The following is a 15361-nucleotide window of genomic DNA, read 5'->3' as shown; positions in this document are numbered from 1 at the left end:
ATTGTGCCACATCGGCAAATTCCTAGAGAAAGAAAAATTTTCATTTGGATGTGCTGCTGGCTCTGGACCCCAGCGGGCACCGGAATACAGGCGGAAATGACAGTAGTCTCTCTTATGTCTTGCTTTTTTTCTTGAGCCTATTCTCTGTCCAAAATCCGCAAGCTCATTCGGAAGGGCTCCGTCACAGCTTTTCACGTGGTTCGTCAATAAGCACTGTTCTGCAAATTGGCTTTTGCATTTGTGGCATGTTAGTGAGGTTCTTGCGTCTTTTTTCTTTCGATGTTCATGGTGGCTCAGGCCGCCTTTACTCTAGCACACTTTCCCACAGCCGTCCTATCTATCTTTTCGTTGTCTCTTTTCATGTTTGACGTGTTGACTACGCGTGGGTATATTCTCTGTACTCGTTCATTCGCTCATCAGGTCCTCCCAATGCGTGAGATTTTTTCTCCTCTTGCGTAAGGTCTGTTTCCAAATTTTCCTTTTCCTGGCCAATTTAATTACGTTGGTCCAGTCAATCCCGGCCTCAAATATTATCCGGCGCCAGTATGAGATTGTACCGCCCCGGAGGCTTCCATTGACTGTGGGCGTTTGCGCCGAGTTCCCTAACACCGCTCTTTTCACTGCTCGACAATCCGGAATCCGGAGGATGCGTCCGGTTCGCTTTAATGTTCTGATCTCAATTCGCCAACTGGAAGGAGTTTCATCGCCTGAGATTTAACTTTGGGGTCGGCTACACCCCAAGGTTTGTTGACGAGAGTTTCACGTCCAACAGTGTCGCCTCGGCTAAATCCACTGCCGGACCCTGTAACCCTATCGTTTGGCAATTGCTCGTGCTCAGCGTTGACGGCGAAACACTCCGCGCTCTTCCCCACTGGCAGGGTCCAAACACATAGAAGAGGACACGTAAACACATCATCGTCACCATCATCATCATCATCATCATCATCATCATCATCATCATCATCATCATCAACACCATCATCATCATTATCATCATTATCATCATCATCATCATCATCATCATCATCATCATCATCATCATCATCATCATCATCATCATCATCATCATCATCATCATCATCATCATCATCATCATCATCATCATCGTCATCCTATTTGATACAGTAGTCAGGATTAAAAACAAAAAAGCACAGCAAAACGAAAGTGGAGATAAAAGCGTTCGTTAAGTCAATATTCATCATAATTAAGATACTAGAACAAATGATAAGATTCATGAAGGTTGTTGTTGGCCTCCTCATAAACTTAAAATGGTCTTTTATAGTTGCATAAGACAGATAAAAATAGAAAGCCGAGAAAAAATTCAAAAAAAAAATAACGAACGATTCATTTGGCATAAAACCCGCCATTGCACATCTGTATTTTTGTCGCATAAGTGTTTTCTAGTCAAAGTTTTAATTATTTAATTTTTTTCCACCATTTTTTTTATTAATTGGAATGAGAAATATGAAAAAAAACGAAAATAAAAGAAATAATAAAAATGTGTTGACTGATGTAAAAAAACTTCTTATGAGTTTGTTGAGCTGAAATTCAAACGTTCCATGTTGTTTAAGCTTGAGTTTTAGTATTTCGAAATCTTAACCTTTTTGAGAACTTATGTTTTGAAAGAAAATGCCAACACAAAAAATTAACTCCCTTACAATAGAAAACAGGTGAGACCATTCATTTATGGAATTATGCAAAAATTTAAAAAAGGCTAAAGTTCTAAAATGCATTCAGTTTTTTGAAACTAACTTATTTCAAACGTCCTTTAGTTTTCAGTTAAAAAAATTGATAAAGTAAATAACAATAAATCAATGTCAAGAAATTTATGAAAATGCATGAGTTATTTAAAAAAATTTAAAAAACTAACTCAAAAAAACGCTTACAAATAGAACAACAAAAACCAAAATTTCATTAAATCATAAAATAAAATTTTGAAACCACTTAAAAAGTATATTTTAAGGCAAAATTTTAGATGTCTCAATGGACTTTTTTATAAGGCTATTTGGATCTGCAATTAATGTAGTAATTTGACGAGATTTGACAACAATTTTGATTTGAAAAATAAGCAAGGCGACTCGTTAATGTGCGTTCGTACATGATGTTCCGACCCGAGCTCATCTACATTTTTGACTTAATTGTCAACCAAATGAAGAGATAACAAAAATAGATGTTTAAGTTTACAACAATCGCTACACAACCTATCTACTTATTGAATTGCATAATGCCATGCCTCATTACAGCGCCAACGATATCTGACATTAAACAGACTACGAGACAAAAAAAGGAAACAACAAAATTAGCAAAAACAAACATTTCACGGCAAAAACTGAAAAACTAAATTTAAAAGCACATACTAACAACGTCAAAATGCACTCAGCTAAAATCTTATTTACCCAAATTTACTTTTTCCTAACTGTGGATGGAAAGTTTCTTTAAGGAGACTATGGAGCAAGTCAACAAAGACAACGGTCAATGAGGCGAAATTCAAAAATTAATCAACATTTTTAACCAAGAAATTTCAAAGTCTTAAAAATCATTATCTGTTAAGTTATTAAACTTTGATAGATTACAAAGTAGTTATCACAAAACCAAGAGAAACTATTTTTGGGTAGACTAAGCCATAGAAACGAACCAAAGAAAAACTTTAAAAAATAACAAACGATTTGCGAAAGCACATACTATTGCTACCATTAAAATCATTAGCTATTAACTGAATATTATGTATTTTTCATTGAATTGTTATTTCTAATAATTCAGTTGAAGGAATTATACTGAGATATTAAATAAATTGATTTGGGCCACATTTGAAAACCATTGGGATCTGTTAATACGCGATTGTTCCGAAAGAAGAGAAAAAGAAACGCAAAAAATTGACCACTCAAAAAACGTTTATAAAAACGCATATTGTCCAACAAACAAAGCATCGGTGACAAATAATATCAGTGGATATGTTATTTTTTGAAACACAAGAAATTGGATGTGACCTCTCATTGATGAAAATAAATTACAATTTGACGAGAAGAACAACAAAAACTGGAAAGTTTGAAAAACATTTGTAAATGTCGATCATAAATTTTAAGACCAAAGGCTACGAACAGAGAGCTTGGGGTAACCTCATTAATTCAATCCGCATTTACAAGCCTAAGAGACTTGTCAGCAATTTACGGCGACCTAAAGAACAAAAACAAGCGAAATTAGCAATTTCAAAAAAAAAATTGAGCGAGAAAAGTGTGGAAGGCATTAAAAAAATGAGCTTTTCACTAAAAACTTTTCTATGTTCAAATAAATCTTTAACAATAATGCGAATACTCTTTTTTATCAATTTAATTTCAAAAAATCAAATATGAACAAATACATTAGAGCCACGAAATTTTTGAGAAGACTCGTAGTATCAACGCCATTAAATTTCATAAACTTTCAACGGAATCCACTCAATACGAAAAATTATGCCTCAATGGGACAAAAAGTTTGTTTGTCATTCATATTTTATCAAAAAGACCTTACAACAAGTTATTGAGGATGAAAACAACAACAAAGACAGGCAAAAACTAAAAATTCTTTAGAAAAGTCCCAGAAGAAAGTGTCGAAGAAATTTTAAGCATAAGCTCTTCGCTGAAAATTTTAACTATGGTCCATTGAACGTCTTCTCTAAACCATTGGGAACTATCAGTAATGAAATAATGTAATGAGATTTCAAAAGGATCCAAAAATAAGAAAAAAACCCAAAAATTAAAAAAAAAATTTGAAAACTAGTGGCTTTGAAGTTTTAAAACTCATACGTAGAAAATAAAGCCAGTAACCAGATTATTTTTGGCTGAACTAGAAATAAAGAAGACCATTTAAGTACTAGGGCTGACTAATAGTTCACGAAAAAAAGCTTAGGATTGGTTAATGTTCAAAAAAATCGAAAAACTATTTAAAGTCTTAACAGGCTTGAAACTCAAAAGCTTTCAACGGAGGTCAACAACTACTGTAAAAAAACACGATGGGGCAAAAAAAGTTTTTCATGCATAGGTATTCAAAAAAACATCACAATAAGTCTTAAGACTATGGAAAAAACGACAAAAAATGGCAACAAGAAAATTTCGAAGCCATTTAAACAATTAGCTTTTCTCTGAAAACTTTATCTGTGATCCACTAAATGTAATCTTTAAGCCAATGGCATTAGAATAATATCTGGATAATGTGTTTAATATTTTGATTAGATGATAAGAGTTCAAAAGTAACCAATAATACGAAAAAATCAAAAAAAATTTTTGTGGGGTTAGGTCAAAACTGAGACCTAATGGGTTAGGTCAAAACTGAGACTGACGAACATTTTGTGAAAAATTTTAAGATTGTTTGATGTTCAAGAAAATTTTCGAAAAATAATCTTAAAATTCCTAACAGCCATTAAGTTCAATAGATCTCGACGGACGTCAATAAATACCCTCAAATAAGCCCCACTGGGAGTATAGTGATGTTTATCATGCATAGGTGATCAATATGACATAACAACAAATCTGATGTCTATGAAAACAACAACAAAAACATGCAAAAAACCAAAAATTCATTAAAAAAGTGCGAGAAAAAGAGACCGAAGCCATTTAAATCGTAAGCTTTGCTCTGAAACCTTTATCTGTGATCCACTGAAGGTTTTTTCAAACCAATAGGAGCTGTCAATTTTGGGATAATCTGATAAGATTTCAAAACGTAACGAATAATACGGAAATATCCAAAAAATTTTGAAAAGTTTTTGAAATCTTGTGTCATTGAAGTCACATAACCAAAAATTAGAAAATCAATCTGCTAGCCAGATCAATTGTGGTTACAGTAGTACGGAAAATGGAGCTGTCATCGCAGAGACTGACTTACAGTTCACGATAATAATTTTACGATTGGTTAATGTTCGAAAAAATTTTCCGAAAACCTATTTTTAAAGTCTTAACAGCTATTAGCTGTCCTCTCAAAGCACTAGATATGTTCACCTAAATCTCATTGCAGAACATATTGAATTGTTACTCAATGAGTTCATGCCATAAGTCTCCAAAAAATTAGTGAAACCTCAAAAAGGAATTCAAAATTTCTTTTGAAATTAAGAAAACTCAGAGTCGAAGCCAAAAAAAACATGAGCAATTCCTTGAAAACGATTTTTTTTGTTCAATGGGCTTCATTTGACTATAGGGAGGTTTTTCATTAACGGAATCTCAATATGAAAAGTGACTTATCCCTAGGTGACTTAAAAAAGCAAAAAAAGTAGAAAAGTTTTATAAAAAACGAGCTCTCAAATAGAAATCGATTTTTTTTATATTGAACCTTCCTATGAGACCAGAACTAGTCTTTTTTTAACTTCTTTAGTCTATTAGGAACACAAAATTGTGTCATTTTTTGGCAAGAAATTTAAGTTTGAATTACTATATATATATATATATATATATATATATATATATATATATATATAGAAAATATCTTAATTTGAAGAAAAATCACACTAATGTTGATCTAATATCCCGTGTTCACACGAAATTTCAATCCTCGATAATTCATCGAAAAAAAACGAAAATCAAAAAAATCTTTTTAATTTTGAATTCTACGTTGGACCAGCTTTTCAATGATACCACTCACATTTCTCTGCGATGAATATATCGATCGGCCAAAATTGACTGAACAAAAAAAATCCATTTGAGTATATAGTTGGGGTCGGAACAAAAGTGGGGTCGGAACAAAAACATGAGAATTTGTGGTATCAAATTAAAAAAAAACCGTTATCATTCAATTGTACACCTTAAACACGTTTATTTATATAGGAAAACAATAAGTACTATCATAAATTACCTAAAATTTTCCAATACAGCAAGAGAAAAAATACGAGTGAAAACTGAAAGTTCAATAAAAAGTTGCCAGAAAAAATTTCTAAGCAATTAAACCTCAAGCTACTCACTTATTTGTAATTGTTTTATTTTTAAAGTTATAAAAACCATTAGTTAAGAAAACCGCTGTTAAAACAGAGAACGGGACCTGACATTATTGATATCAAGCTGAGTAACAAGTTATCAGAAATAGAACTAAAAGTGAGGCCAAGTTAAAAAATTCTTTTTTAAAATTTTTTTTCAAGGTCGTAACAGCCATTTTATATATCAAGCCAATGTTTTATTTTGGCTGACTTAATCTTCTTTAAGAAGCCAATAGAACTTTTGAGTAATGAAACCTAGTCACAAGCGTGCCAAAATGCAGGCAAATTTCTATGATCCAAAAAAGTTCACTGTCCAAACCATAAACACCATGACCTATTCCGTAAAAACGAAATACATATTCATGGGGCCTCTTTTAATTAAAGAAATAAAGGAGAAATTGTGAAGGTTCTACTTCTTTTCACCCCTGTTCATTTAACCCCCTATCATTTAACCCCGATTTTTTCACCCCTCTATCATTTAACCCCTCTATCATTTCACCCCTCTAGCATTTCATCCCGTCACTTAGAAGTCGACATTAAAGGCATGTTTTGTCATAATTAAGTGGATAAATTAATCCCACGTTCGGTTGTGATAGTTTCATATCAAGTCCCACGAGCCGCTGAGGCATGGCCATGGCCCGCGAGGCATGGCCAAATGATTATATTGCTAATTTAATTATGCTTATTTTATGGAAAGATTAAAATCGGGGTGAAATGATAGAGGGGTTAAATGATACAGGGGTGATTAAATCGGGGTTAAATGATAGGGGGTTAAATGAATAGGGGTGAAAAAGCGGGACACCATTGTGAAAAGCTTTTAAAAAATAGCGGCTCAAAACAATTCAAATCCTTTTTATTGTAAAAATCTAGTTTTTATCAGTTGTACTGTACTTTTTCTATCGCTGGGCGTCTATTATAAACACCTAATAGCTCCAACTCTTAGCCTAACTCACACTTTATAACAACAATTTTATGCAAAATTTCTTAAATGCACCAAAAAGTAGGTTAAAAATGAACAAAGTCAGTGAAACCACATCAATGTTCACAAAAAATTAAACCTCAATAACTCCTCCAACAAAGCGAATTTCAAAAAAAATATATATTTTTTCATATAGATTCTAGGCTTGAAGGTATTTCTATTGATACCAATTGCAAAGTATTCAAATAGGTTCTGTTGCTGTTTGATGAAGTGCTTAATAGGAAAGTGCACAATGTTTGATATGTACACCAATTTTTGACAAGACAAAATAGGAAGTTCTGCAGGCACTGACTTGAGTTCGTCGGGAGTGATGTATCCATTTCCATCGCAGTCGAACACTCTGAATGCGTCTCTCAACTCCTCCTCAGTCACTGTGTCATCCATCTTCATCGTCATCAGGTTCACAAACTCTCCAAAGTCTATGATCCCATTCCCTATAGTCACAACCAATATGCAGTAGATAGTGCTAAAGACCTCAAACTAAGACGGCTCGAGCCACACTTTGCGCGACACAAAGCTACAACCTAAGGAGGTTTTTTTGAGAATCACTAAATCTGGTTTATGATAACTTTTGGTTCTTGTGGTTCACTCCCAAATCATTTTGGAGTTATTTGATGCTCAGGGTAAAGGATAATTCTGCCATTTGTGATCACTTTCAATAACTGTTCTATGCTTTCAATAAATCCTGTAACATTTGCGTAAGTTTTGGCAGTTTTTTGATGAACTGAATTCAAATTAAAACAAAGAACTCCCGGGTCGAGGTTTGGCAGTAAATTTTTGTAAGAAATGCGTTGAAATGCGGTGAAAAAAAATTTCACCGCGTATTTACATCTTTTTGCGGTGAATGCGATGAATCGTGGTGAATTATTTATTTTCACCGCGTTCTCAGTATTTGTTACAAAAAAGAAGCTTCCTTACACGGGTTCGAACCCCGTACCTTCTGCATGCCTTCAACTTTGTATACCACTGCGCCAACCCTCGCTTACTTCTATGATTTTTCGTGAGAAATTAAATCAGATTCAGTAGACTTTGGAAAGCAAATGCGGTGAATTTTTGTAAGAAAAGCGGTGAATTTCGCGGTGAATGTTTGTAAGAAATCCGTTGAAATGCGGTTAATTATTTTTTTCAACGCATTCACCGCATTTCTTGCATTAATTTGCCACATATTTCGATGCGTTGAATTTTTGTAAGAAATGTGATGAATTTTGCGGAGAATTCTTCTCAGAAATGCGATGAATTTTTGTAAGAAAAGCGGTGAATTTCGTGGTGAATGTTTGTAAGAAATGCGGTGAAATGCGGTTAATTATTTTTTTCACCGCAATCACCACATTTCTTACAAAAATTCACCACGATGAATTTCACCACGATGAATTCACCACGATGAAATGCGATGAAATGCGGTGAATTTTTGTAAGAAAAGCGGTGAATTTCGTGGTGAATGTTTGTAAGAAATGCGGTGAAATGCGGTTAATTATTTTTTTCACCGCAATCACCACATTTCTTACAAAAATTCACCACATTCACTGCATTTCGTACAAAAATTCACCCAAAAACCTCGACCCGGGCTGCAATTAACAAACTAATCTTCATTTTTCACTTTCTAAAAATTTCTAAAAAACGCTGGTTTGAATAAAGCTTTGATATCAGAACAACTCTAAATAAAAAAGAGCTGAAAGAAACGTACTAATTTAGAAGACAAGACAAACTATTTCATCAACATCCATTGATAATTTCAGTCGCTTTGTAATTAAAATCTTTTTAAAAAGACATACGTTCTTTTTATTATCCTTTTGCATTTTTTACCGTTTTCTCATCAGTATCTGCTTAATGGGCGGACATCTTCAACGCAATTCTTTTGTTCAACTAATTTAATTCCACAGAAGCTTGATTACTTGATATCAAGCAAACTTGTACCAATTAACTACAACCCCAATATTACTTGCCACCTTCTGCTCCACTCCACCACCTCTCACTGAGTTTTCCTGTACTTCTTTTGTATTTAAATCAAATTAAGACTGACGCTACCCACAAATACGACGATCATTGATACTTCTTTCATCAAGTACCGACAATACCGACAAAAACTACGCTAATCGACACTTGTGCATTAAATACCGACAATACCGACAAAAATGACGATAATCAACAGTTCCTACATAAACCAACGAAATCAACAAAATTCGACAAAAAAACGACGCTTCTTGGGTCGATTGCGTCGCAGTTTCTCAACACGGGTACCTGTCGCGTGCGTTCTTGCGTAATGGAGCGTTCTCTTAGGACTTTTTATGTTCCCAACCATAAGTTGAGCTTCTTCGTAACTCCATCACTTCTACCTGTTTTTAGGTGCGCATTTGTTTATGTGGGTGAGCAAGTGAGTCGGCGAGTAACTGAGTGCGTGATTGGGTAAGTGTTTGAGTGAATAAGTGACTGACTGACTGAGGGACAGTGTTTGTAGGTAAGAGTGAGAGATTGAGTGAGTAGGCGACTGTATTCTTTGTCATTATGTTTCTACCACTTTTTTCAAAATGTTTGGACTGCACGATTGGGGTCTGAAACTGTTTCGCTACATACCTTATGCAATTCCTCCATGCAATACAGTGTTCAATATCGATTATTGAGAATGTTGTTGAGTGCCAAAAAAACCTTTGCGAATAAACCTTTTCAGGTGTGTAGATTTAAGTATATTGGTAATCGTGGCATATGGCTGTCGAAAAAAGATGCCTATTCTACAGAACAACAAAACACCCACTCTGAGGTCCGCGGCCGAAAACAGCTCTGACCAGACCCAACTGGGTCGCGGAACAAGGCTCCAAGCCAGGTCAATCCAATCGTTGTACTAATCGATGCCTATACGCTGCCAAAAGTCTGGCTTGATCAGTTTGCATGGCTGCATGAGACCATGTTAACTGTAAACCAAATGGGGTTTTCCAAAGCCGTTTTTGGATGCTCATCTGAGCTCAGAAACACATCCTTTAAGCTAACGTAATGTTGTCCGTATATTTGGGTAGTTGCTTCAGAAGCGCTTTGATGTCTTGTGATTTCTTATGGTCTATAATTAAGAAGCCTACCATCTGTGTCAATTTGGCTGATGAGTTCCTTCAGCTCCGCCTGAGACAGACTCTGTCCAAGTGACTTCATCACGACATCTAAACAACAAAATAAATTAAACAATTTTTAAAACAATAGAAAGCAATGATGAAATTTATTAAATCAGATGCCATGATGGCCCTAATCTTTCTAATAACAAATAATGATACAATACACAATATAAATTGTTGTAATAGGTGTCGAAAATTTTTTCTAAAACATCGAGAAAAATAAACCAAGTGAAAATGACAATATACAATGAAAAAACACTTTCTGTTCCTGTCCCACTTAAGTGGAGGTGAACTATATGCTCAACTGATTTTTTTGTTCAGTCAATATTGGCTGATAGACAAATTCATCGTAGAGTTGGAGTGTACAGAGTTGGAGTGGTATCATTAGAAAGCCCGTCAAGTGTAGAATATAAATTTCGAAAGAATTTTTTCAATTTCGCTTTTTCCGAGGAGCTATGGAGGTTTAAATTTCGGTGAACATTCGCTTGATTTCCATTGTTCACATTTTCCTTTATTTTTGCTGAAATTTTGATCAATTTTGATTGAAATCAGGTCAAAATTTTTAAAACACGTGTTAATGATTTAACGTTTGAAGAGATACTGAAATGTTTGATCGAATTTTTGTCGCAGAAAAGTTACATAAAGCTCTGCAAAATTAGCATTATAACAAAAAAACATCACCAGATATGCTTCTTTAGCCCCCTTTGATAAAATTTACAGCAAGTACAGACCAAAAACTGCAGAAAAAATCTTCGCTTAATTTGCAAAATTATGTCGACATTTAAGTCAAAATACAGCCTTTGTACTGAAGTGTGCTACAATCAGTAACACTATTTGATAATCTTAGTGCTATTTTGAGAATTTACGTTATAGTGCGTGAAGCACAAACTTGATTTGGACAAAGTCCATTTTAAAGTGTGAACAAATTACTAAGTAGTTTTGAATAAGCTACTATTTTAAGATCACTAACTAAAACTGAGAATACTATGACGTGATATTATCACGCCACACAGATAACACCAAGTTAACCTTGGTAACTATGTCGACACTGTTATCTCTATGCAATAGGATACTAGAGAACCACGTGTCCGCAAGTATAAAAGGAGCTTGCACGCTCAACTACCAGCACTTTTTGGTCCCTGATAACTTCTGATTTAAAATCATACTCCCGTATTGCTCCCTTGCTCAATCTCAACTTACTTGAGATTTTTTTCTAACTTAGAATATTTTGTGACTTGTTTTTAACTAAGAACTCTCTAAGTCAGAAAAAATTAACTTAGCACAAATTTGGAAATCAGGTAAGTTCAGCTTAACTTCTCTAAGTCATAAATTAACATCTCTTAAATTCTATCTAAGTTACAAGCTAACTTAGAATATTTCAACTTGTGCTAACTTGTGCTATCTCAGTCTTAATAACCTTAACTATTCTATCCCTTCATGCTCGGTTCATATTTGATGCTGTTTAACATAACTTATTATTTCTTATTTGCATTTAACTTCTTTAATACTTAACTATATACCAAGAGTAGAACTAGGGGGTTGAACTCTCAAGTTATACATGTGGTCCCGCAATTAACCCCGTCGTTTAAGTATCTAATGTACGGACCAGCAGTATACCTACTTTTTTGATATACTAGAAAATTGTTTTGCTAAGTTGTGTAATACGCATGCTTTTTCAACACCCGTTTTGCTCTGTTCGTGCCCTTTTACAATCAAAAATGAATGGGATTGTACTGGAGCGCTTTCCTATTTAAATTATTTTTGAAATTTTTCCATGCCAATTTTAAACAAGTCTTCTTTCATTTAGAGGTTCAATCAAGAAGAGATCACGTTTAATGTCTGAAAACTCTGTTTCATCAATCAGACGTCCCATGGTCTATCTAAAGAGGTGAGGGAACCCATTTCAATCTTTCAGTTGTTACCTCATGACTATTATATCTTGTAATATGTCTCTGTTAAAAACCACGGCCAAGTGTGCGTTCATATGTTCTTCGAAATGAAGCAGAAAAATATGTATAGGGGTTCAGTTTTAGCTTTGGGTCCTGATGACATTAAAAATATTTGCCTAAAAATAACAGCAGATTTTCGAAATTTGTAACTTTTCCCATCTTTTGTCAAACTGTGGTTTTCTATCTCTTAACTAACAGAGCTTTTCTCTTTTGAATAAAACCAGGTTTTCTTTTCCTTTTCTTGTCGTTTTAACAATTTTTTTCCTGGTTTTGAGCTCCAATTTTTCAAAGTAAATTTTGGTTTTCGGATAACTGCACATCTTTAAGGCTCCGTATTTCCGTGTTTTCAAAATTTCATTTGAACTTTGGATCATATTGGTGTTGAAAGAAGACGGAACCTAACATAAAAGTCTATAGTGAATAGGTTATCGTGTTAGTGGTTCCGACATCATTTTCTCGCAAAGTGTATTTTGAAACTTTTTTTTGCTTGTATGTTTTTGTTTTTTTTTGTAGTTGTATGACATATTCTGGATGGTTCTCAGTGGCTTCCAACGAAGGTATAAAACAGCCTTTTTTAAATTTCAATTGTTAGCTAAGGGTTTTAACCACTTTAAAATAATCTTTTTTCAAAAATTGCAAGCGTTGCGTTCATTTTCTAGTTTGTCAATTTTTAGTTTAGTTTCCTTACAGGTGCAATTTACTGCAAAGGAAATCATTAATCATCAACTTCTCGTTTTATGTTCTGATTGATAGGTTTAGGACCTCGACTCTACAAGTTTACATGAAAATTTTTATAATGTTGTGATTATTTGCCTATATTTGTCGTTTTTTTGTGTTCTTGTCACATTTTCAGACCAAAGTTCTCATTGGCGTTGCAAGGAAACCCAATTGAAAATGTTTATCGTTATTAATGGCTTCGAAATATTGCAACTTTTAATTGATTTTTTTATTTATGTCTCTTTATGTTGATCGTTTTGCAGTCGTGTGTTAAAGTCTTAATAACAGGTATCAATTGTAATATAAGTGTTATTTTTGAACATCTTCAGTTGATGGTTGTTTGTTTTATTGTCTTTAAAATTAGTTCTCTTCAAAAACATCATTTATCAATTTAATTTTAAACTCTGCACTTTTTTGTTTTCTAGTTCAGTTTGCAACTTAGTCTCATTCATGACAGATCCCATCCAAATTTTTGTGACAACTTGTTTTGTTTTTTAACTGATGCTTTATTGACTTTGACACTATGATTTCTCATTACGCTTTTTTTTGTTTCTGGTCAATTTTTGTGGTTCCTTTTGTTGTTTTTTAACATGGCATTTTTGAGAATAGGCTTTCTTGCTGTTTCGATGTCAACCTAGTCAACCAATGTAAGCTTGTGAAATAAAAACTCGTGATATGGAGAGCGTTTTTTTGTATTCGTAATTGTGACTCTTCGTGTTTGGCTTGTATTTGCTGTGATTTTGTGTTCTTTTGGTTTAGCCTTACTAACGGCATGTCTGATTGGCTTCCCTAGGCGTTGCATGCTATTTTTTTTCAGTTTTTTAAAGAAGATTTTTGTTAAGAATTTGGGAGTTCTTCGATTTCAATAATTTAATGGTTTTTTTGAACTTTGATCCTCCTTTTTGTCGATTACTTACCTAATCTCGTTAAAAACTGGTCTCATCTGCTCCGTAATGAAATAAAAAATAATTTGTTTTGTGTAGGTTTGTCTGATACTATTTCGACTTTGTTACTAAGTTCTTTAAATGAAAATACATATTGAGTTGGGCCCCTGATTGGTGATTTTTTAGTTCATTTTGCCGTTTGTCTTGTCTTCTTGTTTCATTAGTGGCAGTTCTCTTCTGTCTTCTCATGCGGGATGGTTTTATTCTGCTGGTGGTCTGAGTATAAAACGTTTTTTTAAAGCACACAGGAATTGTTTTCGAACAGTATGTAAATCTTTGAAAGTTCCCTATCTCTTCCTCATTTAGTGGTCATTTATGTCAAAAAGGTGTAGAGCGGGGTCGGAGCATTAAGCGTGAACGAACATTACCGAGTCGAACCTCCTTGTATTCAATCGTTTGACTAAAGGTTGAAATCTCACACGGTTTTTTATTTTAAAATAGTGATTAAATCAACGAAACAGCTTTATACAATGTTTTATAGTTGTATAAGCATATCTTTGCTCTAATTTTGATGAAAAGCTAGGTCAATTCTGTTACTAAGCTTTGGTTCTCTGCAAAGATAACAATAATATTAATAATTATCAATTATTTTCCTTTTTGTGAATACGCAACCAATGCACGAAGGTTTTTACAAAAAAACAATTTAAAGGGAAAACAACGGATCGATCAGCAAAGAGTCCCTTTTTTCAAGTGTCCCAAGCACGGATGGAATGATTTAATATTGCTTGGTCTATATTTTATCATCAAAATAACCTTGCAATTTTACCAAATATCTTAGCAGTTTGGACCAACTCTCACTATTGGTTTATAAACATGACAATATATGCACACAATATCACAATATATAATTTCTAATGCAAACTATTTCATGGGTGGTGCATCCTATACAAATTCACGTACACGTTGAGGTACAATTTGGTTAAGACCGAACAAAACTCTTAACCATACAGGGCTAAGAACAAGTAAACGAACATCAACTAATTCAGTAAATAATAATTTCTGTCAACTTACCCTTACCAATTGACTCTGGTATATGAAATATAAATGAAATAGCCATGAATTCACAAGCATCGGTCACATGACGTGGATACAGTCATTGAAAAACTCCAGATGCTACCTAGAATTTTGAGTAACTTTAGCTGGTTCACATAACCTTACATTAAATACAAACTTTGCAAAAATCAGGCACTCTTATAGGAAAACTGAGCACTTCAGACATCCTGTATTTAAAAACAAGGACGTGATTGCTGCAACGGAGCTCCAATATTGACTAAGTGCACTTCACAGGATCAAATACGATTCTATAATACCTCATATGATTATATAAAAATGACTTCGACAATAATCGCTACTACTTTTTGAGTAGCTGCGATTAGTTGGAAAGCTCAATGCTCTATTAGTGTTCAGCTTCTGAAAAGAGTCTTTCCTCCCAATTCGAAGAGCAAATTTCGACAAAAAAAATTGATAAGACTGCTCCAGATTAAAATCAGCTCTGCTTGTATCGTCACAAGATTGAAAACTGTGATCAGACTACTCAGAGCTTGTTGCTTTTTAATACTTGCCCTTATCAGCCTAAACAGTTCTCGAAAACAAATTCAGATGAGAACGATTTCCACTGAAACATTTTCTGGTGAGAGTTTAGACTTTAGCCATTAAGTCTTCTTTATATTATTTTTGACTCAAGGGCTTCAAACTACACATTTCTATGTAATAATTGAAATTTCGAGAACTCAATGGCA

The 15361-nt window shown here is 34.0% G+C and overlaps 1 protein-coding gene across 2 annotated transcripts in view; it reads right to left on the bottom strand.

Annotated features, from left to right (window-relative positions):
* LOC142341671 (uncharacterized) overlaps window positions 1-15361 on the bottom strand; it is a 43319-nt gene that overhangs the window by 13583 nt on the left and 14375 nt on the right. For both annotated transcript variants that reach the window (XM_075392811.1, XM_075392808.1), the window contains exons 3-4: window positions 9983-10060; window positions 7207-7348 (exon numbers count right to left, since the gene is read on the bottom strand). In XM_075392811.1, coding sequence (XP_075248926.1) covers window positions 7207-7348; window positions 9983-10060 — 220 coding nt within the window. The remainder of the gene's footprint in view (window positions 1-7206; window positions 7349-9982; window positions 10061-15361) is intronic.

This window comes from Convolutriloba macropyga, chromosome 6 (assembly GCF_964194025.1).
Source record: "Convolutriloba macropyga chromosome 6, txConMacr16.3, whole genome shotgun sequence".
NCBI lineage: Eukaryota > Metazoa > Xenacoelomorpha > Acoela > Convolutidae > Convolutriloba > Convolutriloba macropyga.
This window is presented reverse-complemented; position numbering and strand designations above follow the sequence as displayed.